Genomic DNA, 23,276 nt, shown 5'->3' with positions numbered 1-23,276 from the left:
TCTTGGAACATATGCATTTGCAGCCTTGAAGAATATTTATGGGCAGATCTCCAGGACCTGACCAAATGCACACCTAGACCAGGGAAGAAATTCTTGTTGAGATATTTGCTTCATCATTAGATAGTGGTGAACTTTCAGAAGACAGCAGGGTGGTAGGGACAGGCCAGGGAACTGCAGACTGCTGAGCCTGACTTCAATTGTAGTAAAGTTACTGGAAGAATTTCTGAGAGGCAAAATCTACAATAACTTTGATAGTCAAGGCCTGATCAGGAATAGGCATCATAGTTTTGTGTGTGGATAGTGATGTGTGACAGATCTTTTGGAGTTCTTCAAAGAGATGACTAAGGGGATAAATGAAACTAGGGCAGTGGATGTTGTTGAAATGGACTTTAGTAAAGCCTTTGACGAGGTCTTGCATTGCGAGGTGGTCTGGAAGATTAGGTTACATTGGATTCAGGGGAAGCGAGCAAGGTGGATTGAGAATTGACTTGATAGGAAGCAAAATGTGATCATTGAAGGTTGATTCTCTGGAAACTTGTGACTAGTGGGATAACCTTAGGTCAGTGTAGCGACCTCTGTTAATTATGTATGTCAATTATTTGGATGTGAATGTACGTGGCACAATTAGCAAATCTGATGATTCTAAGCTAAGGGATCTTGTTGATAGGAAAAGTTACAATAAACTACTAAGAGATCTTGATTAGTTAGAATCTGAATCAGAATGGGCTGAAGAATGGCAAATTTATTCCAACTTAGATAAGCATGAGGGGATGCATTTTGGCCATTCAAACTAGGGTAGGACCAATACAGGGCATTGACAAGTGTTGTGGAATAGAGGAACCTGGAGTTCATTTTGCTGAAAGCAGCCTCACAAGTAGCCAGGGTAATAAAGAAGGTATTTAGCACGCTGTCCCTTCATCAGTTACGGTATTGAGTAAATTGTTTGTGTGCCTGCACTTGGAGTATTGTTGTGCACAGTTTTCGTCATCCTTTTATAGGAAAGATATTGTTAAGATGGAGAAGATGTAGAAGAAATTTCAGGATGCTGCCATAACTAGAGGGTCTGAGTTATAGGGAGAGGTTGGCCACTCTGAATCTTTATATCTTGGAGTGAAGGAGAATGAGTGTGGCCTCTTAGAACTTTATAAAATCATGAAGGTTTTGGATACAGTGGATAATCATAGTTTTTTTTCCCCTAGGGTGGGGGAGCCTAAAACTAGAGGGAACAGATACAAGATACGAGAGAGAGAGAGAGAGAGAGAGAGATAAAAGAGATCTGGAAAGGTAATAACTTTACACAAGGGATAGTGAGTGGCTGGAAGGAGCTGATAGGGGAGGTTGCCGAGGTGGGTACAATTGCAACTTTTAAGAAATGTTTAGATAGTAGGTACGTGGAGGAAAGAGCTTTGTGCATTATGGGGTGAGTGCAGAAAAATGGGACTAGCAGGGAGGATGCTTTGCGGTTGGAGATTGGGCTAAACAGACTACTTGCTATAATATTGACTGAGGAAAGGTTGTGGAAGTCAACCTTGTCCAAGGTCACTGGTGAGGAGTAGAATTAAATTTAGGTTATTTGAGGAAGTTTCAAACTGTTCTGTGATTCACTTAAAAATGTCAAATTTTTGTTTATCTTCAAACAAAAAAACCTCCATTGTGCTGAGTTGGTAGGGGAAACTTTCATAGAGTAAATTAAATGACAGCTGATAAAATCCACAGAAGTAAATGTGACATTTAAATTAAAAACATGGATGGTGTCCTTGAAATTTTGCACTGTATTTGGATCACCAAAATCTTAAAGGCTTAATACAGACTTCTGGTTCTTTTTATAGGTACTGGACAGTTATCATCTACAATGTAACGACTGAAATAATTTTAACAATTTCTGGCAAACCACTAACTTTCCAAAACTTATTTGTCATGGATACATCCTATACAATTGAAAAACGACTAGATCTGTCTGTCATTAAAGCACTGGGTTATCTTTCACTGAAAATGGCTTATGGCAGCGATCCCTTGATTGTCTACCATCAGTGTTCTTCAAGCAGTGCTTTACTTCTAACGGATTTTGGCACCTTTATAAGTCATGATGGGTTCATTACAGTGGAGGAGCTAAAGATTGTGCCCACTGAACAACAGCATATAGAGCAGAACAAAGTAAAGACAGCTGCATTCCTGGGGACAAATATCTTATTTCTTTTGGGAAATGCACTGTACATAAGATACGCAAAAGGTTTTAATAATAAACTTGGAACTGAACATAGTCTGCCTGAAGAAGGCATTATTGGCCTAATGAGCAGAATGTCATGTGCAACTGGATATCCAGTAAAGGTAAATTTGTTTAAAATATTACTGTTAAAAATATTTTCTCTTAATATGTTTTAATATTTATTGATCGCCCTAAGCCCCTCTGAGGCCTTGGAATCTTACCACAAATATGGCAACCAAAAGTGAATGCTGTGCTCTAATTGTGACTTTTGCTTTTACAGGTTAGGTATAATCTTATTTTTAAAGGTTTCAAAGGTACACTTAATGTCAGAGAAATGTATACAATATACATCCTGAAATGCTTTTTCTTTGCACCATCCACGAAAACAGAAGAGTGCCCCCAAAGAATGAATGACCGTTAAATGTTAGAACCTCTAAGTCCCCACCCCAGCTCCCCTCCCTCCCTGCATAAGTGGCGGCAAGCAATGATCCCCCCCCCCCACCCACCAGCACAAAAAAAAAGCTTCGGCACCCACCACCAAACACTCAAGCGTGCAGCAAAGCAACAGCAAAGACACAGACTTGCAGTACCCCAAAGACTACTCGTTCACCCAGTATTCGACATACCACAGGCGCTCTCTCTCCCTAATAAGGGAGAAAGAGGTGTGTCTGTTTCACAGTGAGAGGGGCAACATAACAAACAGCTCGCTGGTTTACGACGTTAAAAGTCTGTTCTGTCACATTTTCCAAGCTCTGTGCCCAAAGGTCTCAGGTCTCTGGGCATACAGCTATAGATCTTCCGACTCCCACTACACACCGATCTCCTGCTGGGACACCGACCTTCAATCCGTCCCTCTCCAGAGCCACAAGATCTTGGCTCTCCGAAGGCGAGCTGGGCTCTTAGGACGCGCCCTTGGCATGTCACGTAACGGCCAGTCGTGAAACCCCAACAGCAGGTCCCATTCCCGCAAAGAACCGAAATCAGCAAGTAACTCCAGATCATGGTCTTCAGAAGAACCCTGAAAGGGAAAAATAGGGATATTAAAGATGGAACTAGAGCTGTTTCTGAAGATGCAGGCAAGGATTTGCTGATAGGCACCATTAAGAGTTTTCATTAGAGTGCTGCTGTTAATAAGCCTAGGATCCCATATATTTTACCAACTACTCTTTTAGCATGCTAGTCAAATGATTCAAACTGCTCTTCCACCTTAAAGGGTTTGTACACCATATGGTCTTATCATCCTATAAGACATGGGAGCAGAATTAGGCCATTTGACCCATTGAGTCTGCTCCACCATTCAATCATTCCTGAACCTTTAACCCCTCCTCAGCCCCATCACCCTGCCTTCTCCCTGTAACCTTTGATACCATGTCCAGTCAAGAACTTATTAAGCCCTGCCTTAAATACACCCAATAACCTGATCTCCACAACTTTACCACCCTCTGGTTAAAGAAACTTCTCTGCACCTCTGTTTTAAGTGGATGTCCCTCTATCCTGAGGCTGTGCCCTCTTGTCCTAGACTTCCCCACCATGGGAAACATCCTTTCCACATCTACTCTGCCTAGCCTTCCAACATTCAAAAGGTTTCAATTAGATCCCCCCTCATCCTTCTAAATTCCAGTGAGTATGACCCAGAGCCATCAAATGTTCCTGGTACGATAACCCTTTCATTCCTGGAATCATCCTTATGAACCTCCTCTGAACCCTCTCCAATGCCAGCACATCTTTTCTTAGATAGGGAGCCCAAAACTGTTCACAGTACTCAAGGTGAGGCTTCACCAGTGCCTTATAAAGCATCAGCATCACATCCTTGCTCTTGTATTCCAGACATCTTGAAATGAATGCTGACATTGCATTTGCCTTCCTCACCACCAACTCTACCTGCAAGTTAACTTTTAAGGTGTTCTGCACAAGGACTCTCAAGTCCCTTTGCATCTCACATTTTTGGATTTTCTCCCCATTTGGAATATAATCTGCACATTTTTTCTGCTATTGAAGTACATGACCATGCATTTTCCAACACTTCATTTGCACTCTTGCCCATTTTCCTAATTTGTCTAAGTCATTCTGCAGCCTGCCTGTTTCCTCCACTCTACCTGCCCCTCCACCAATCTTCATATCATCTGCAAACTTGGCAAAAGCCATCTACTCCATCATCTAAATCATTGATATACAGCATTAAAAAGAAGGGATCCCAACACCAACCCCTGCAGAATACCACTAGTCACTGGCAGCCAACCAGAAAAGGATCCTTTAATTCCTACCAATCAGCCAGTGCTCTAACCATGCCGGTAACTTTCCTATAATACCATAGGCTCTTGACTTAGTAAGCCGCTTCACGAGTGGCACCTCATCAGAGACCTTCTGAAAGTCCAAATACACAACATCCACTGCATCCTCTCTATCTATGCTACTTGTAACCTCCTCAAAGAATTCCAACACATTTGTCAGGCAAGAGTTTCCTTTTAAGGAAACCACGCTGACCTTGTCCTGTGTCATCAAGTACTCCATATCCTCATCCTTAACAATTGACAAAAATTGACAAAAAAAAAAGCAAAAATTAGTGGGTAGATAGAGGATTAGAAAGCTTTTTAAAACCTACAGAGAGCAACTTATTAAAGAATCATTAGGAGGGAAAAAGTGAAATATGAAAGCAAGCTAGCATGCAATATCAAAGTGACTAGTAAAAGTTTTTTTTACAAATATGTAAAAATAAACGAGTGATGAGAGTGGATATAAGACTGCTAGAAAATGAGGCTGGAGAAATAATAATGGGGTTCAAGGAGATGGCAGATGAACTAAATGAGTATTTTGCATCAGCTTTCACTGGAAGACACTAGCAATGTGCAGATGTTGAAGGGTGTGAAGGAAGAGAAGTGAGTGCAGTTACTATTACAAGGGAGAATGTGCTGAAAAAGCTGGAAGACCTATGGGTACATAAGAGTCCCGGATCCATGAGTCCACTGGAGGCAGCCTGTCGAGGGGTTGGACGATTGTGTGTGAATGCGTGGAAGGGAGGAAAGGGGCTTGTTTTGCTCTTGTGCTGTTGTTCTGTCATTGGTTGTGAACATTGTGGACATATTCTGTAGACACTAGAATGTGTAAAATCAACTGCAGTTGCCCCCAGAAGATCCTTGGGTTGTGTTGGGTGTTAAAACACATGATGCTTTTCACTCTGTTTCAAATAAATGAATCATAAATCTTAGCAATGTTGGTACAAACTGTAAGTGTGCCTGTCACATACATTCAACTCTATCATCCCCTCAAAACTGATCGATAAGGTCCAAGACCTTGGCCTTGATACCTCCTTATGCAACTGAATCCTTGATTTCCTTACTTGCAAACTCTAGTTAGTTTGGTTTGGCAACCACATCACCTCCACAATCACTGTCAGCACAGGTGCATCATAAGGCTGTGTGATTAGTCTCCTGCATATTTGCTTTGTGCTTATGATTGTGAATCTAGTCAAGTTTGCTGAAGACACCACTATTATTGGCTGTATCAAAGGTGGTGATTGATTGACATAAGGAAGAGGGATTGAAAATGTGGTTGAATGATGAATAACAACCTCTCAGCTTTAGCAAAGAGCTAATTATTGATTATAGGAGTGGGAAACCAGCGGTCCATGAGTCACTCCTCATCAGGGAATCCGATATGGAGAGGGTAAGTAACTTTAAATTCCTTGGTGTTATCATTTCAGAAAATCTGTCCTGGGACTAGCACAAAACAAAGAAGGCACAGCAGTGGGGCTTAGATATCTGTGTAGATTTGGCATGTGATTTGAAATTTTGATGAACTTGTATAGATGCACAGTGGAGAGCATCCTGACTGGTTGTATCACAGGAAAAGCCCTCTCCACCACTGAGTACATGTACAAGGAACACTGCTACAAGAAAGCAGCATTCATCATCAAGGGCCCCCAGCATTCAGACTATGCTGTCTTCGTGCTGCTGCATCAGAAAGAAGGTACAGGATCCTCGGGTTCCATATTTCCTTGTTCAGGAACATTTGTTACCCTACAGCCATCAGACTCTGAATCAGAATCAGTTCTATTGGCATTTGTCATGAAATATGTTGTTTTGCAGCAGTAATACATTGCAATACATAACAAAAACTATAAATTGCAAGAAGAATTGTATATTAAACTAAATTAAATAGTGCAAAAGAGCGAAGAAAAAATAAATAGTAAGTCTACATGGGTTCATTGTCCATTCAGAAATCTAATAGTTTTGAAGAAGAAGCTGTTTATGAAATGTTAAGTGTGTGTCTTTAGGCTCCTGTACCACATCCTAAACTAGTATGGATAACTTCATTCACTTCACAACTAAACTGATTCCACAGCCTTATTCTCTCTACATCTCATGTTCTCAACATTATTTATTACTTATTATTATCATTTGTGACATTTTGTATTTATACTGTTTGTCATCTTTTCCACTTTGGTTGTTTGTCCTTATGTGTAGATTTTCATTGATTCTATTGTGTTTCTTATCCAGTGCAAGGAAATTAATCTGTGTAGTTTATGTTGACATATGTGCTTTAGTAAATTTATTTTGAACTTTGTACAATAGAATTTCCTACTATATACAAGGAAATGCTAATTGCTTTCAATATTTGATATTAATTTCAAAACATGATTTTCCATTTCAGAGATATTGTATAGTACATAAAATCATGTACATTGAATTTGTAGCCAATGACTTTAACAAACTAAGCTACTGGCTTCTGATTCTTATGCCTGATTCCTGGTCATGACTAAGTATAAACACTAACTCTCACTGCCATTATCATAATGCCCTGCAATGAGAGCATCTGTTTCATCTACCAAGGCCTCCAGTGGAGCATTAGACAACAATGAAGCTCATACAGCCCCAGCTTCTGCGATTCCCAAATTAGAATGAGTTCAAGACTTTCTACCTGTAAGCACTGCATATCCACCCTTTAACAAAAGTAAGCTAACTTTACCTGGTGCTAATAACTTATGAAGTTAGACCTCAACAGAGACCTTAAACTTTGAATGATACTTTATACTTATACTTTATTGTCGCCAAACAATTGGTACTAGAACGTACAATCATCACAGCGATATTTGATTCTGCGCTTCCCACTCCCTGGATTACAAATACTAAATATTAAAAATAGTTAAAATTAGTAAATATTAAAAATTTAAATTATAAATTATAAATAGAAAATAGAAAAATGTAAAGTAAGGTAGTGCAAAAAAACCGAGAGGCAGGTCGGGATATTTGGAGGGTACGGGTCAGGATCCATTCAGCAATCTTATCACAGTTGGAAAGGAGCTGTTCCCAAATTTGGCCGTACAAGTCTTCAAGCTCCTGAGCCTTCTCCCAGAGGGAAGAGGGACGAAAAGTGTGTTGGCTGGGTGGGTCATGTCCTTGATTATCCTGGCAGCACTGCTCCAACAGCGTGCGGTGTAAAGTGAGTCCAAGGACGGAAGATTGGTTTGTGTGATGTGCTGCGCCATGTTCACGATCTTCTGAAGCTTCTTTCGGTCTTGGACAGGACAACTTCCATACCAGGTTGTGATGCACCCTAGAAGAATGCTTTCTACTGTGCATCTATAAAAATTAGTGAGGATTTTAGGGGACAGGCCAGATTTCGCAAGAAGGGAGAGGGCCCCCACAGTGACTGAACGCATTTTGTCGATGGCAGCGGCCACCAAGTAGCGACACGGCATCTCGCTAGCCACCCTCAAGAAAGAGCTGTCAGGCAAGGGCTACGATGTGAACCACCACAACAACCTTGTTAACCAGACAGTGCAGTGTTGAAATTGATATAGTTAAAGTTGATTTTGGGCAATCAGAAGCAATTAACCAAGCAGGTTAATTATGTACTTGTGATCTCCGAGGCTGTTTTTGATTTAGTTCTCTGGTTCTAGATACTGTATTCATTTGACTCAGAACTTTTGAAGTGTTGACCATATTATATTTCAGAGTGTTTAATTCCTGCATATAATATGTTCTATCCACAGAACTATAGCCCCTTTTATTTACATATTTGTATTTTCAATTTTACAGGGTGGGGGTATCTTAAGTTCAGTTGCCACATGGACTAAACGTAGCGTGTATCTGTTAAGTTTTAAGAAAACCAAATGTGTCAAACGTTTAAGAATACCTGATTGGTCATCTGTAATTACGACTATAAAGCCTGACAGTATAAAAATTTGCACAGTATCGTATGGTTCTCGACCACCTGATGTTGGAGTTCTGATGGAGGCAACAGATATCAATGATAAAAGAAGACTATTCCTAACTATTTACAATGAAGAAACAAAAACATGGGTACTTTCTTCCCTTTTCTTTCATACTACTTCAGACTATTTGCCTGCTGGCCCTCTTCATATGCAATTCATTGTTTCAGCCGTACCAGCAGTGTTTATCTGGAATAATAATTCAGTGCACTATAGCCTAAGGAACAACAGTATTAGTGGAAAGTTGCATGTTAATGGAGTTGAAGACCTTTCCAAGGCAATGGAAGGAAGTTCCATCCATCAAGTCATTTTTGGTTAAGTACTTCAATTTCTTAATGAAAAGGAGCAAGGAATTTGTTCATGATTTTGTTATCAGAGGGGCAGGGGTAAAACTGATTTTGCCATTCATTATATTATCATGTTGTAATAGTCTGAGGAAACATTGGTGATCATTTTCAGCTTTTACCCTCTAGTGAAATTCTATAGTAGAACTAAGCGAGGTGAGTAACAGCTGAATTGCTGCTCTTTAGGCATCACTCAAACTGTTACCTACCTGACGGAGATGACCCTATCGAACAACAGGGAACAGTATGACACAGTACAGGACACGTGGCCAACAATGTTGTGCCAACTCTTTAGCCTTCTCCAATTTCAATCTAACTCTTCCTTCTCACGTAGCCTTCCATTTAATTTCATTCATGTGCTTATCAAAGAGTCTCTTAAGTGCTTAAGTGTCCCTAATTATTTACCTCTACCCCCCCCCCCCCCAGTAGCATGGTCCACACACTTAATACTCACTGTGTAAAAACAGTGACATCCTCTCTATACTTTCCTCCAAACACAAATTTATGTAATCTCGTATTAGCCATTTCTGTCCTAGTGGAGAAAGTCTCTGGCTGTCCACTCTATCTATACCTCTTATCATATATGTATCTCTCAAGTCATCCCTCATCCTCCTACGGTCCAAAGAGAACAGCCCAACCTTTCCTCAAATTTCCTCAAGTCATGACTTGAGTCCAGTCAGCATCCTGGTAAATCTATTGTACACCCTTTCTTATAGCTTCATATCCTTCCTATAATGAGGTGACCAGAACTGAATACAATACTCCATGTGGTATGGCCAGCGTTTTATAGAGCAGCAACATTGCCTCGTGGCTCTTGAACTCAGTCCCCTGACAAGTGAAGACCAAACACTCCATACACATTCTTAAACACCCTACCAACTTGTATGGCAACTTCGAGTGTTCTATGAATGTGGACCTTCTGTTCTCCACACTGCTAAGAATCCTGCCATTAACCCTGTACTCTGCCATCAACTTTGACCTTCCAAAGTGCATCACTTCACACTTTCCTGGATTCATTCCATCCATCACTTTTCAGCCCAGCTCTGCATCCTATAATGTCCTGTTGTAATCTCCGAAAACCTTCTAAAGTACGCTGTGTACATACATCTATTGATGCTTCTGGACACATCTTCAGTGATGTCCCTGGAATCATCGGGTGTTTCGGGTCTTTCAACATCATACAACCTCCTCCAGGTGACCCAGCCGGGGCTGATCAGACCCCAGCTTGTGTCCAGGTGGCTAGCTACTTATGACTCCATGGCTCCCCTCTTTTGAGCCACAGCCATCTTGAGGCCCTCTCTGCGGCATCGGTGGTACTGCGGATGGCTCTCCTCTTCCTCTCTCCCTCGATGCCCAAAATGCTGAAGGCTCTAACTAAAGAACGGGCTACGAATCCCCTACAACCAACCTCCTCTGGGATACTGACAATAATTGTTGTCATGGCTTGCAGCTTCCTATCAACCCCTCCCTTTGCTGTTGCCTCCAGAATTTGGTTAACATCTTCATCAAACTGCTTCCACAGTGAAGTCATGTTAGCTGCAGGCCATTTGATCCGCCTGCTGTTGGACTTCTATAATGCTACCAACCTTCATGTCATCTAAAAACTTATTAACCCACTCTTCTACTTCCTCATCTGAGTCCTTTATAAAAATCACAAAGAGCAGGGGTTTCAGAACAGATTCCTGCAGAACATCACTGGTCGCTGATCACCAGGCAGAATATACTCCATCAGCTACCACCCTCTGCCTTCAATTCTGAATCCACACAGCAAATTTCCATGGATCTCACACCTCTTGACTTTCTGAATGAGGATGTGAAGGGGAGCAATGTCAAGTGCCTTACTAAAGCCATGTACACCATATCCTTTGCTGTATCTTCATTGATTTGTCACTTCCTTGAACTCGTGAGGCACGACCTGCTTCCCGTCACAAAGCCATGCTGTCTACCCCTAATCAGACTATGCCTTTCCAAATGCTTGTAAATCCAGTCTAAGAATTCTCTCCAATAGTGTGCCCACCACTGATGTAAGACTCGCAGATCTACATTTCTCAAAATTACTCCTGTCATCTTTTTTAAAACAAAGGGATAATATTTGTCACTCTTGAATTTTCTGGTAATTCTCCTGTGGCCAATGAGAACGTAAAGATCATCGCTAAAGGCACAACAGTTTCTTACCTCGCTTCCCATCGTACCCTGGGATATATCCCATGGGCTCTGGGAACTTAACTATCTTAATATTTTTCAAAATTTCCAGTACATCCTCTTTCTTAATATCAACATGTTCCAGCCTAATAGCCTGTCCTACACTGGTCTTACATTCATCAAGGTCCCCCTCAATGGTAGATACTGAAGCAAAGTACTCATTAAGGACCTTCTTTGTGTCCTCTGACTCCAGGAATATGTTTCCTCTTGCATCCCTGATCTGTCCTACCGTTATTCCAGTCATCCAGTTTTTTGCATATGCGTAGAATGCCTTAGAATTTTCCTTAATCCAGTTCACGAAGGCAGCCTCAAGTTCCTTTCTAGCTCTCTTAAATCCTTTCTTAAGCTCATTCCTGGCTATCTTATTGGGTAACCTATTGAATACTCCCAATAGAGTGATAGTTGCCTTCTTGTTTCTGACTTCCACCCACTCTGACTCGGTGGATAATCTCTCATGACATCCACCCTTTCTGCCATTGTAATATTATCCCTGATTAGCAATGCTACTGGAACTCTTCTCCCACCGCTTCCGTCTCCTTGTAAGCTGAACAAGTGCTACACATGCCCTTACACTTCCTCCCTTACCACCATTCAGGGCCCCAAACAGTCCTTCCAGGTGAGGCGACACCTCACCTGTGAGTCGGCTGGGGTGATATACTGCGTCCGGTGCTCCCGATGCGGCCTTCTATATATTGACGAGACCTGACGCAGACTGGGAGATTGTTTTGCTGATCGTTTTGTAGGTACGTTCTGTCCTCCAGAGAAAGCAGGATCTCCCAGTGGCCACACATTTTAATTCCACATCCCATTCCCATTCTGATATGTCTATCCACGGCCTCCTCTACTGTAAAGATGAAGCCACACTCAGGTTGGAGGAACAACACCTTATATTCCGTCTGGGTAGCCTCCAACCTGATGGCATGAACATTGACTTCTCTAACTTCTGCTAATGCCCCACCTCCCCCTCGTACCCCATCCGTTATTTATTTATATGCACACGTTCTTTCTCTCTCTTTCCTTTTTCTCCCTCTGTCCCTCTGACTATACCCCTTGCCCATCCTCTGGGTTTTTCCTCCCTTCCCCCTTGTCTTTCTTCCCGGACCTCCTGTCCCATGATCCTCTCATATCCCTTTTGCCAATCACCTGTCCAGCTCTTGGCTCCATCCCTCCCCCTCCTGTCTTCTCCTATCATTTTGGATCTCCCCCCCCTCCCACTTTCAAATTTCTTACTAGCTCTTCCTTCCGTTAGTCCTGACGAAGGTTCTCGACCTGAAACACCGACTCTACCTCTTACTACAGATGCTGCCTGGCCTGCTGCATTCACCAGCAACTTTGATGTGTGTTGCTTGAATTTCCAGCATCTGCAGAATTCCTTGTGAATGCTACTCCCCTGCCTCTTTTATCTCCAACTCTGTCCCTGTTTGAGACATCTAAATCCTGGAACATCCAGCACCCATTCCCCTCCTTGTGAGAGCCAAGTTACAGCATCATCGCTCTTACGTACTTGTCCATACTCTAAATTCACCCTTTGTCCTGATACTTCTCACCTTAAAGTAAATACATTTCAACCCATCAACTGAGTGCACTATGCCCTATCCTCTTCCTTTTCTTCCCCACAATCTCTGTACATATTGCATCTAACTTAACACAAATTGCCCCATCATCTGACCTATGACTCTGGTTCTTATTCCTCTGCCAACCTAGTTTAACCCCCTCCCCAACAGCTCCAGCAAACATTGTAAGATAATCTTCACAAGATAATCCCCATGGATTTAATTTCCTCCGAAGTCCAAAAATGTATGTCAGACTTAAATATAGGTAATGATTACTTCACACTCCATGATAAAAGAAATTCAAAGGTTTATGACTTGAGAAGAAACTCGGCTGTCTTGTGTTGCTTGCAGCAGAGGAAACCAGCTCACTGCAACTAATATTAAGCCTACTCAAAATCTTTGATGTCCCCCCTCATTTTGGACTCCAGGAAATGTTGATTTGAACCTGATTTTTTTTCTCAGTCAGTTCCCTCATCAGTGAATCAGTCTACAGAACCATCATGATGCTCTTTGCAGCACAAGTACTGGTTGTTTTTTTTTCTCTAGCAAATTCTTGTTAGCATAATTCTAATACAAGCTATCAATGATAATTGTATCTTCCCATCTCTGATGATAGGATTGTGCATTATATGTTTATATTTCCATATTTAACATGAGGATAGAAACTTAATCATTGATTACATCTTACTGTAGTGAAAGTAAGGTTGTTTTCTACTTGGCATCATAAGTTTCTTTTCCATTTGTTTCAGATCATAAATTGAATATTCTAATTAAGATGAACAACAATTTAATGCTTTTTGGTGTGGTTGGCACAAATGCATTAGTAAAGCTACACGTGTGGGAGCGAAAGGATTCGAAGATAATTCTTTACTCTAACCTTCTAAGTCAAATTTTAATTATTAAATTACGAAGTTCTGTAATTCATGAAAGTATTTACCCTCTGCAAATGGAAGTTTTCAGTTCCTTATTCATGATAAAAGCACCAGCATGTCCTTTTAAGAAGTTCAGCCACAATCTGGAATATCCACTGTACTATGTAGATATGGGAGAGTCTCTTTACTTTCAAGCAGAAGTCATCTACTTGAATGAAATGGGATTGCACATAGACTTAATTGATTATAATAAGGATCTAATATATTCTGAAGTTTATCCTCAATATAAAGTAACTACAAGCTTTTATACAAGATCAGAGGTTTGTAATTGTTAATTATATTTCTGATTCCTTTTATTTTCTGTCATTTCCCAAGCCAGGGAAATATTTTCAACCCCTTATAACTGGAAGAAAAACATTGTATGCTTCACTGCTCTATGAAAGTAGAGCCATTGTCATCATAATTACAGTTCACTATCATCCTCACCGTCTATGTCTTAAGTCTTGGAATTTCACTCACACCGTTCCCCATTGCCACTGCCTCCACCTCCAGCAACAAAAAAAAAACTTTACTTCCCTCTCTACCAGTGAAATACTTCTTAAAACCTGTCTCCTTGACTAAGTTTCTGGTTGTCCATCATATCTTTGTGTAGCTCCTCATTTTTAAAAATTTAACATCAGATCATTTATATGAAGTGACTTGGCCTCCTTTTCCTACTTTAAAGTTGCTATGTCTATAAAGTTGTCGTTTCCAATTCATGATAGAATATTTGTTAATCTACATCAGTGTTTTCTATGGCAATGTGACATCCAGAGCTCATAATTTTGCATAGTAATATGAAGAATTTTCAGCAGTGAAATGGGGCATTTAGCTTAACTCAAGACAAGAAATCATAGATACTGTAAATCTGAAGTAAAGCACAAAATGCTAGATGAACTCAGCAGGTCAGCAGCATCTGTGGAGGGAAATGAACAGTCGATGTTTTGAGCTAAGGTCCTACAGGACTGGGAAGAGGGCAGAAGCTAGAAAAATAGAGTGGGAGATGGGGAGGAATGTGAGCTGGTGGGTAATAGTGAGTCCATGTGAGGGATTTTTTGGGGGGGGCATGTAGATTCAATGTGAAAAGCTGGGAGGTGATGGGTGGAAGGAGAAGGAATCAGAGAGGATGGTAAACTATAAAATAAAGGGAAGGAGGTGGGAAACTAGAGGTAGATGAAGGTGATGGGCAGGGCATGTGAGGGTGAGGTAGTGGAAAGAAAAGAGATAAAGGAGCCAGAGGTTAAAGGAAAATGGGGTGATGGGGAATTCCACAGATTCACTGATCTCTGGCTAAATAAATTCCTCCTCAACTCTGTTCTAAATGAACGTCCCTCTATTCTGAGGTTATATCCTCTAGTCTTAGATTCCCCAACCATAGGAAACATCCTCCCTACACCCACTCTGTTGTGACCTTTCAACATTCGATAGCTTTCATTGAGAGCCCCCACCCCCCTCATTCTTCTGAATATGAAATGAGTACAGGCCCAGAGCCATCAAAAACTCCTTGTAGGAAAAGCCTTTCAATCCCAGAATCATTTTTGTGAACTTCCTTTGAACTCTCGCCAATGTCAGCACATCCTTTTTTTAGATAAGGGTCCCAAAATTGCTCACAATACTCCTAAGTGAAGTCTCATCATTATCATTATTACATCCTTGCATTTATATTCCAGTCCTGTCAAAATGAATGCTAACATTCCATTTGCATTCCTCACCACTAACTCGACCTGCAAGTTAACATTTAGGGAATACTGCACGAGGAATCCCAAGTCCCTTTGAACTTCAGATTTTTTAATTTCCTCTCCATTTAGAAAATAGTCTACATTTTTATTTCTTTTACCAAAGTGCACAATGATACACTTCCCAGCAATGCATTCCATCTGTCACTTCTTTGCCCAATCTCCTAACCTGGTTAAGTCTTCTGTAGTACCTCTGCTTCCTCAACACTACCTGCCCCTCCATCTATATTCATATTATCCGCAAACTTGGTCACAAAGCCATCAATTCCATCATCCAGATCATTGACATATAATGCAAAGAGAAGTGGTCTCAACACAGACAATTGTGGAACACCACTAGTTGCCGGCAGCCAACCAGAAAAGGCTCCCTTTTATTTCCGTCCTTTACTTCCTGCCAATTTGCTGATGCTCTATCCAAACTAATGTCTTTCCTGTAATACCATGGGCTTTTAACAGCCTTGTATGTGGAACCTTGTCAAAGGCCTTCTGAAACTCCTAGTGTACAAAATCAACCGATTCTTTATCTATCTTGATTGGCAGTCCTTCAAAGAATTCCAACAGACTTGTCAGGCAAAATTTTCCCTTGAGGAAGCAATGCTAACTATAGCCTATTTTATCGTGTGCCTCCAAAACCACAACCGAACAATTGACTCCAACATCTTCCCAACCACTGAGATCAGATAACTGGCCTGTAATTTCCATTCTTCTGCCTCAGGTTAGAGACTACCAATATGGAATATGAGGTGTTGCTCCTCCAGTCTGCACCTGGCTGCTTTTATTTTGGTGTTTATGTTACTTTGTTCTACCACACCCCTCAGTGCCCTAACACTCACCATGCAAGTCCTATTCTGGTTTGTCCTCCCAAAGTGTAACATATCACACTTATCTGCATTATATTCCATGTGACATTTTTCCAACTGGTTCAGAATCCAATGCAAGCTTTGATGGCCTTCCTCAGTGTCTGCTACACCCTCTATTTTGGTTACATCCACAAATTTGCTTATCTAGTTTACTACATTATCATCTAGATCATTGATACAGACAGCTAACAACACTGACCCAGCAGTGATCCCTGTGGCACACCATTATTCATAGGTCGCCAGTCAAATTCCTTGAAAAGATTGGTTAGACATGACCTACCACTCACTCTACCATGTTGACCATCCCTAATCAGTCCTTGACAAAGCTGGTTGGTGATTAGTGGATCCAGGTGAGGAAGGCTTATCTGGGCAGATGGCTGAGAGAAGGGTGGAGATGACAAAAGACCTGATAAGAAAGAAAAGTGGGCAAGTAGGAGCTAAGGGAGGAGGGAAAATGGATATACCAAAGAAGAGCATGTGTCTGGTGGGGAATTTGGGTGAGAATGTGGTCGAAGAACAGGAGAGCAGTAGGAATCACAAAGGAAGAACAATAAAAGTGTATCTCATAGAACTCCAATTAATGACAAGAGGAAAGCTTCTTCAACATGGGCATACCTTGTCCCCCTTTCTCAGGAATACCAATTAATAATACTTTTCCATACATGATAGAGTACAGCAATAACGGTCAAATATAAGTATTAATAGTCCCACACTTAACAATATGCTGAATTAACTTATTTTTATTTTAGCACCTTCATCTTTATCACAAGAAGGACTACAGGAATTCAAAAAACTATACAGCAGAACTGTAAGCATACTTGCTTTGATGTCATTTATCTTTATCTTGAAATAAATTTTTAAAAACCTATCTATTTCTCTGTGCCTAAAGTATTCTAGTGCTGAGGTTCGATGGCTCCAAATTTGTCTTTGGTTTCTTATCACAGATAATTAAGATAGACCATAAGTACAGTCATCTGTCCATCATGCACTCCCACCTCACCTATTGCACCTATCATCTGCCTGACCCTCTTTCAAACCTGTCATCTCTTTATGCTGGCTACCTTCTATACTCTCAAGGTCTTGACTCAAAAATTTGACCAACCCCTTGCCTCCACAGTTGCTACCTCGCCCATTTTGTTCCTCTATCAGTTAGTGTTTTATAAGTGAAAGTAGCACATTCTGCTATTCAGTAAGATCGTAGCTGATATTTGTCTTATATCTACTCAGAGTCTACACCCTCTTGGGTGGGGAATTCCAAAGCTTCAATTCCTCCTTCCTTTTGGTTGTAAATTCCTGATCCCTTATAACCCTATGCCAAGGCTTTAGACTTCCATTCCCAACTCTCCTGCTGGTGAATGTACAGACTTTGGAAAATAAAATTGAAGACCATAGAGCAAGATTGCTGTACTAGAGGGACATCAGGGACTGCTGTGTACTTCACTGAAACATGTCTATCCTCTGCATTTCAGGTGCAGAGCTGCAGCCAAATAGCTTCACCATTCTCCACAAAGACAGTTAGTTGAGTCATTTTAGAGGTAGAGGAGGTGGAGTATGCATTAGGATTAACTCATTGTAGTGTTTTTGATTTTGCTGGTTGTTTTGCTGAGGCAGCGAGAAGTGTAGACAGAGTCCATGGAAGGGAGACTAACTTCTATGATGTGCTGAACTGTATCTATAAGTCTTGCGATCACAGTTAGAGCAGTTGCCATACCAAGTGAAGGACCATCTGGATAAGGTGCTTTCTATGGTGCATTGATTAAAAATTAGTTAAGGATATGTCAAATGTTTTCAGCCTTCTGAGGAAGTAGAGGCTACGGACATGACACCATATGGGGCTGGGCCAGGTCCTTTTTGCAGGTTCAGTATATAGCTAGGGTGCACAGTACTGTGTTTGTCAATTTGGAGTAGAGAACAAGTTTGTAAATTGGTGGGGTGGGGGGAGCAAAGGATGTTGGGAAAGGCAAGGGTGGAGCACTGCAGGAGGGGTGTGGGACTGGTGCCCAGGAGCAGGGGTTGGCGCAGGCATGGAGACATCCAGCCCTGACGCACCAGACAAGGTCATTTGTTTCCAAATAGCTGGTTTATTGATCAGACAGAATGTCTCTGGTGTTTCTTGCTCCCTCCCCTCTTTCCCTTTTTCACAAATATGATTCCCCTCTCCCTGCCCCCTTCCTGCTCTCAGTCCACAATAGAGAACCATATCAGAATCAGGTTGATCATCACTCAATGTGTTACGATTTTTATTTTGTGGCAGCTGCACAGTGCAATAGATAAAATTACTGAAGTATTAAAGTCTTTAGGCACCATAACTATATGCATGAACTGTCAGGATCAATCAGTTCCACGTCCCTCTGTACCTGATTAGTGCAGTATCAATAAACAGAATGTAAAATAATTGGTTATTCGTTAAATAGCATGTGATACCGTGGCAACCAGTAGTTCAGCTGGGAAGGGACAAAGAAGGCTAAAAGGTGTTGGGTCTGGACTGGACTATAAATGTGACTATCGTGATTTTGAAGAAAAACAGAATGAATAGTAGGGGGAGATCTCCTTACCAACATGAGAGTCCAAGACCAACTCAGAAAGGAGTCTGGGGTTCAAAGAACAATGGGCACCACAAGAATGAGACTGATAACATAGAAAACTTACAGCACAATACAGGCCCTTCAGCCCAGAATATTGTGCTGAACATGTACTTACTTTAGAAATTACCTAGGGTTACAATATAATGCTCTATTTTTCTAAGATCCATCTACCTATCCACGAGTCTCTTAAAAGACCCTATCCTATCTGCCTCCACCATTGTTGCCAGCAGTCCATTCCATGCACTCACCACTCTCTACGTTAAGAAAAACTTAACCCTGACATCTCCTCTGTACCTACTTTCAAGCACCTTAAAATGGTGCCGCCTTGTGTTAGCCATTTCAGCCCTGGGAAAAAGCCTCTTGACTGCCACATGATCAATGCCTCTCATCATCTTATATACCTCTGTCAGGTCACCCCTCATCCTCCATTGCTGCAAGGAGAAAAGGCCAAGTTCACTCAACCTATTCTCATAAGGCATGCTCTCCAATCCAGGCAACATCCTTGTAAATCTCCTCTGTACCCTTTCTATAGTTTCCACATCTTTCCTGTAGTGAGGTGACCAGAACTGAGCACAGTACTCCAAGTGGAGTCTGACCAGGGTCCTATATAGCTGTAACATTACCTCTTGGCTCTTAAGCTCATTTCCACAGTTGATGAAGGCCAATGCACTGTATGCCTTCTTAACCTCACAGTCAACCTTCACAGCTGCTTTGAGTGTCTTATAGACTCAGACCCCAACATCCCTCTGATCCTCCACACTGCCAAGAGTCTTACTGTTAATACTGTATTCTGCCATCATATTTGGCCTCCAAAATGAACCACTTCACAATTATCTAGGTTGAGCTCCATCTGCCACTTCTCAGCCCAGTTTTGTATCATATCGATGTCCTGCTGTAACCTCTGACAGTCCTCCACACTATCCGCAACACCCCCAGCCTTTGTGTTATCAGCAAATTTACTAACCCATCCCTCCACTTCCTCATCCAGGTAATTTATAAAAATCATGAAGAGAAAGGGTCTCAGAACAGATCCCTGAGACACACCACTGGTCACCGACCTTCATGCAGAATATGACCTGTCTACAAACACTATTTGCCTTCTGTGGGCAAGCCAATTCTGGATCCACAAAGCAATGTCCCCTTAGATCCCATGCCTCCTTACTTACATGGTATACCTTATCAAATGCCTTGCTGAAGTCCATATACACTACATCCACTGGTCAACCTTCATCAACGTGTTTAGTCACATCCTCAAAAAATTCAGTCAGGCTCGTAAGGCACGACCTGCCTTTGACAAAGCCATGCTGACTATTCCTAATCATATTATGTCTCTCCAAAGGTTCATAAATCTTGCCTCTTGGGATCTTTTCCATCAACTTACCAACCACTGAAGTAAGACTCACTGGTCTATAATTTCCTGGGCAATCTCTACTTCCCTTTCTTGAATAAGGGAACAACATCTGCAACCCTTCAATCCTCCGAAACCTCTCCCATCCCCATTGATGATGCAAAGATCGTTGCCAGAGACTAGCAATCTCCTTCCTTGCCTCCCACAGTAACCTGGGGTACATTTCATCCAGTCCCAGAGACATCCAACTTAATACTTTCCAAAAGCTCCAGCACATCCTCTTTCTTAATGTCTATGTGCTCAAGCTTTTCAATCCATTGGAAGTCATCCCTACAATCGCCAAGATCCTTTTCTGTAGTGAATACTGAAGCAAAGTATTCATTAAGTATCTCTGTTATCTCCTCTGGTTCCATACACACTTTTCCACTGTCACACTTGATTGGACCTTTTCTCTCACGTCTTATCCTCTTGCTCTTCACATAATTGTCGAATGCCTTGGGGCTTTCTTAATCCTGCTCACCAAGGCCTTCTCTGGCTCTGCTAATTTCATTCTTAAACTTCTTTCTGCTAGCCTTATAATCTTCTAGAACTCTATCATTACCTAGTTTTTTTGGACCCTTTTGTAAGTTTTTTTCCTTCTTGACTAGATTTTCAACAGCCTTTGTACACCACGGATCCTGTACCTTACCATCCTTTCCCTGTCTCATTAGAATGTACCTATGCAGAACATCACGCAAATATCTCCTGAATGTTTGCCACATTTCTGCCGTACATTTCCCTGAGAACATCTGTTTCCAATTTATGCTTCCAAGTAGTTTCCTGTTTTACATGATGATAGAATGTTTTAAGCTAGGTTGGGGGAAGGTGTCTTTTCAGTTAGGAGTTTAAATAAAATTACATAAATAGTTGACCAGTTATTAATTGTTTGATTCTAATATAAGTGGGGCAGAAAACAAGACAAAGGAAACACGTTCCTTGCTCTGTGCAGGAGGAGAGGTATGCTCAAGGGCTCTATAAGAGAGGAAAAGCTTCTGTTCAGGAAAGAGGAAGGTATCTGGATGGAAAATTGTAAACCATGTTTATTTTACTACAATAATAATGCAAAGTAATTTATGATAATAGTGGATGACTATGCTTCCAGAAACAGGTGAATTGATCATAGGGAACAAGGACATGGCAGACCAATTGAATAAATACTTTGGGTCTGTCTTCACTAAGGAAGACATAAATAATCTTCCGGAAATAGTAGGGGACCGAGAGTCTAGTGAGATGGAGGAACTGAGGGAAATGCATGTTAGTAGGGAAGTGGTGTTAGGTAAATTGACGGGATTAAAGGCAGATAAATCCCCAGGGCCAGATGGTCTGCATCCCAGAGTGCCTAAGGAAGTAGCCCAAGAAATAGTGGATGCATTAGTGATAATTTTTCAAAACTCTTTAGATTCTGGACTAGTTCCTGAGGATTGGAGGGTGGCTAATGTAACCCCACTTTTTAAAAAAGGAGGGAGAGAGAAACCAGGGAATTATAGACCGGTTAGCCTAACATCGGTGGTGGGGAAACTGCTAGAGTCAGTTATCAAAGATGTGATAACAGCACATTTGGAAAGCGGTGAAATCATCGGAAAAAGTCAGCATGGATTTGTGAAAGGAAAATCATGTCTGACAAATCTCATGGAATTTTTTGAGGATGTAACTAGTAGAGTGGATAGGGGAGAACCAGTGGATGTGGTATATTTGGATTTTCAAAAGGCTTTTGACAAGGTCCCATGCAGGAGATTAGTGTGCAAACTTAAAGCACACGGTATTGGGGGTATGGTATTGATGTGGATAGAGAATTGGTTGCAAGACAGGAAGCAATGAGTGGGAATAAACGGGACCTTTTCAGAATGGCAGGCAGTGACTAGTGGGGTACTGCAAGGCTCAGTGCTGGGACCCCAGTTGTTTACAATATATATTAATGACTTAGACGAGGGAATTAAATGCAGCATCTCCAAGTTTGCGGATGACACGAAGCTGGGCGGCAGTGTTAGCTGTGAGGAGGATGCTAAGAGGATGCAGGGTGACTTGAATAGGTTGGGTGAGTGGGCAAATTCATGGCAGATGCAATTTAATGTGGATAAGTGTGAGGTTATCCACTTTGGTGGCAAGAACAGGAAAACAGATTATTATCTGAATGGTGGCTGATTAGGAAAAGGGGAGGTGCAATGAGACCTGGGTGTCATTATACACCAGTCTTTGAAAGTGGACATGCAGGTACAGCAGGCGGCGAAAAAGGCGAATGGTATGCTAGCATTCATAGCAAGAGGGTTCGAGTGCAGGAGCAGGGAGGTACTACTGCAGTTGTACAAGGCCTTAGTGAGACCACACCTGGAGTATTGTGTGCAGTTTTGGCCCCCTAATCTGAGGAAAGACATTCTTGCCATAGAGGGAGTACAAAGAAGGTTCACCAGATTGATTCCTGGGATGGCAGGACTTTCATATGATGAAAGATGGGATCGACTGGGCTTATACTCGTTGGAATTTAGAAGATTGAGGGGGGATCTGATTGAAACGTATAAAATCCTAAAGGGATTGGACAGGCTAGATGCAGGAAGATTGTTCCCGATGTTGGGGAAGTCCAGAACGAGGGGTCACAGTTTGAGGATAAAGGGGAAGCCTTTTAGGACCAAGATTAGGAAAAACTTCACACAGAGAGTGGTGAATCTGTGGAATTCTCTGCCACAGGAAACAGTTGAGGCCAGTTCATTGGCTATATTTAAGAGGGAGTTAGATATGGCCCTTGTGGTTAAAGGGATCAGGGGTATGGAGAGAAGGCAGATACAGGGTTCTGAGTTGGATGATCAGCCATGATCATACTGAATGGCGGTGCAGGCTCGAAGGGCCGAATGACCTACTCCTGCACCTATTTTCTATGTTTTTACAGCTCGATTTCCCTTAAAGGTCCATTGAAGTTTGCTGAGTACCTCAGTTTCTGTTGACTTCAGTCAAGTTGATTTTGGAAGCAAAATTAAGCCTCTGTTACTTTGAGAACTAATGGCAGAGCTAAAATTTCTAGATGCTTCTTCTTGAAACTTTCTTTAATGAATTGTGGCAACATTTGATTGGTATTTCAGAGAAGCAACAAGTGGGGTTTTATCTGTGGAATTCCAAGTCAATCGTATCGAATATTCTTGTGAGTCTTCAGCAATGAGGGTATGTTTTATGTAACTAATTTGTCATCATTTGATAATGTTAGTGGTTCTCTCTTCTTCAAACCTGGCTTCTTCACTCCTCTACTTAGAAATTTACAAGATCTCTCCATCCATTTAAACTTTCATCCCATC

The 23,276-nt window shown here is 41.5% G+C and overlaps 1 protein-coding gene across 1 annotated transcript in view; it reads left to right on the top strand.

The window, feature by feature from the left end:
- The window catches only part of LOC140202041 (cation channel sperm-associated auxiliary subunit epsilon-like), a 151,623-nt gene that overhangs the window by 57,945 nt on the left and 70,402 nt on the right, over window positions 1–23,276 (top strand). Inside the window, exons 9-13 of the mRNA XM_072266900.1 lie at window positions 1,830–2,328; window positions 2,487–2,491; window positions 8,337–8,508; window positions 12,668–12,701; window positions 13,266–13,351. Of these exons, the coding sequence (XP_072123001.1) occupies window positions 1,830–2,328; window positions 2,487–2,491; window positions 8,337–8,508; window positions 12,668–12,701; window positions 13,266–13,351 (796 nt within the window). The remainder of the gene's footprint in view (window positions 1–1,829; window positions 2,329–2,486; window positions 2,492–8,336; window positions 8,509–12,667; window positions 12,702–13,265; window positions 13,352–23,276) is intronic.

The sequence above is a fragment of the Mobula birostris genome, chromosome 8, assembly GCF_030028105.1.
Source record: "Mobula birostris isolate sMobBir1 chromosome 8, sMobBir1.hap1, whole genome shotgun sequence".
Classification (NCBI taxonomy): Eukaryota; Metazoa; Chordata; class Chondrichthyes; order Myliobatiformes; family Myliobatidae; genus Mobula; species Mobula birostris.
This window is presented reverse-complemented; position numbering and strand designations above follow the sequence as displayed.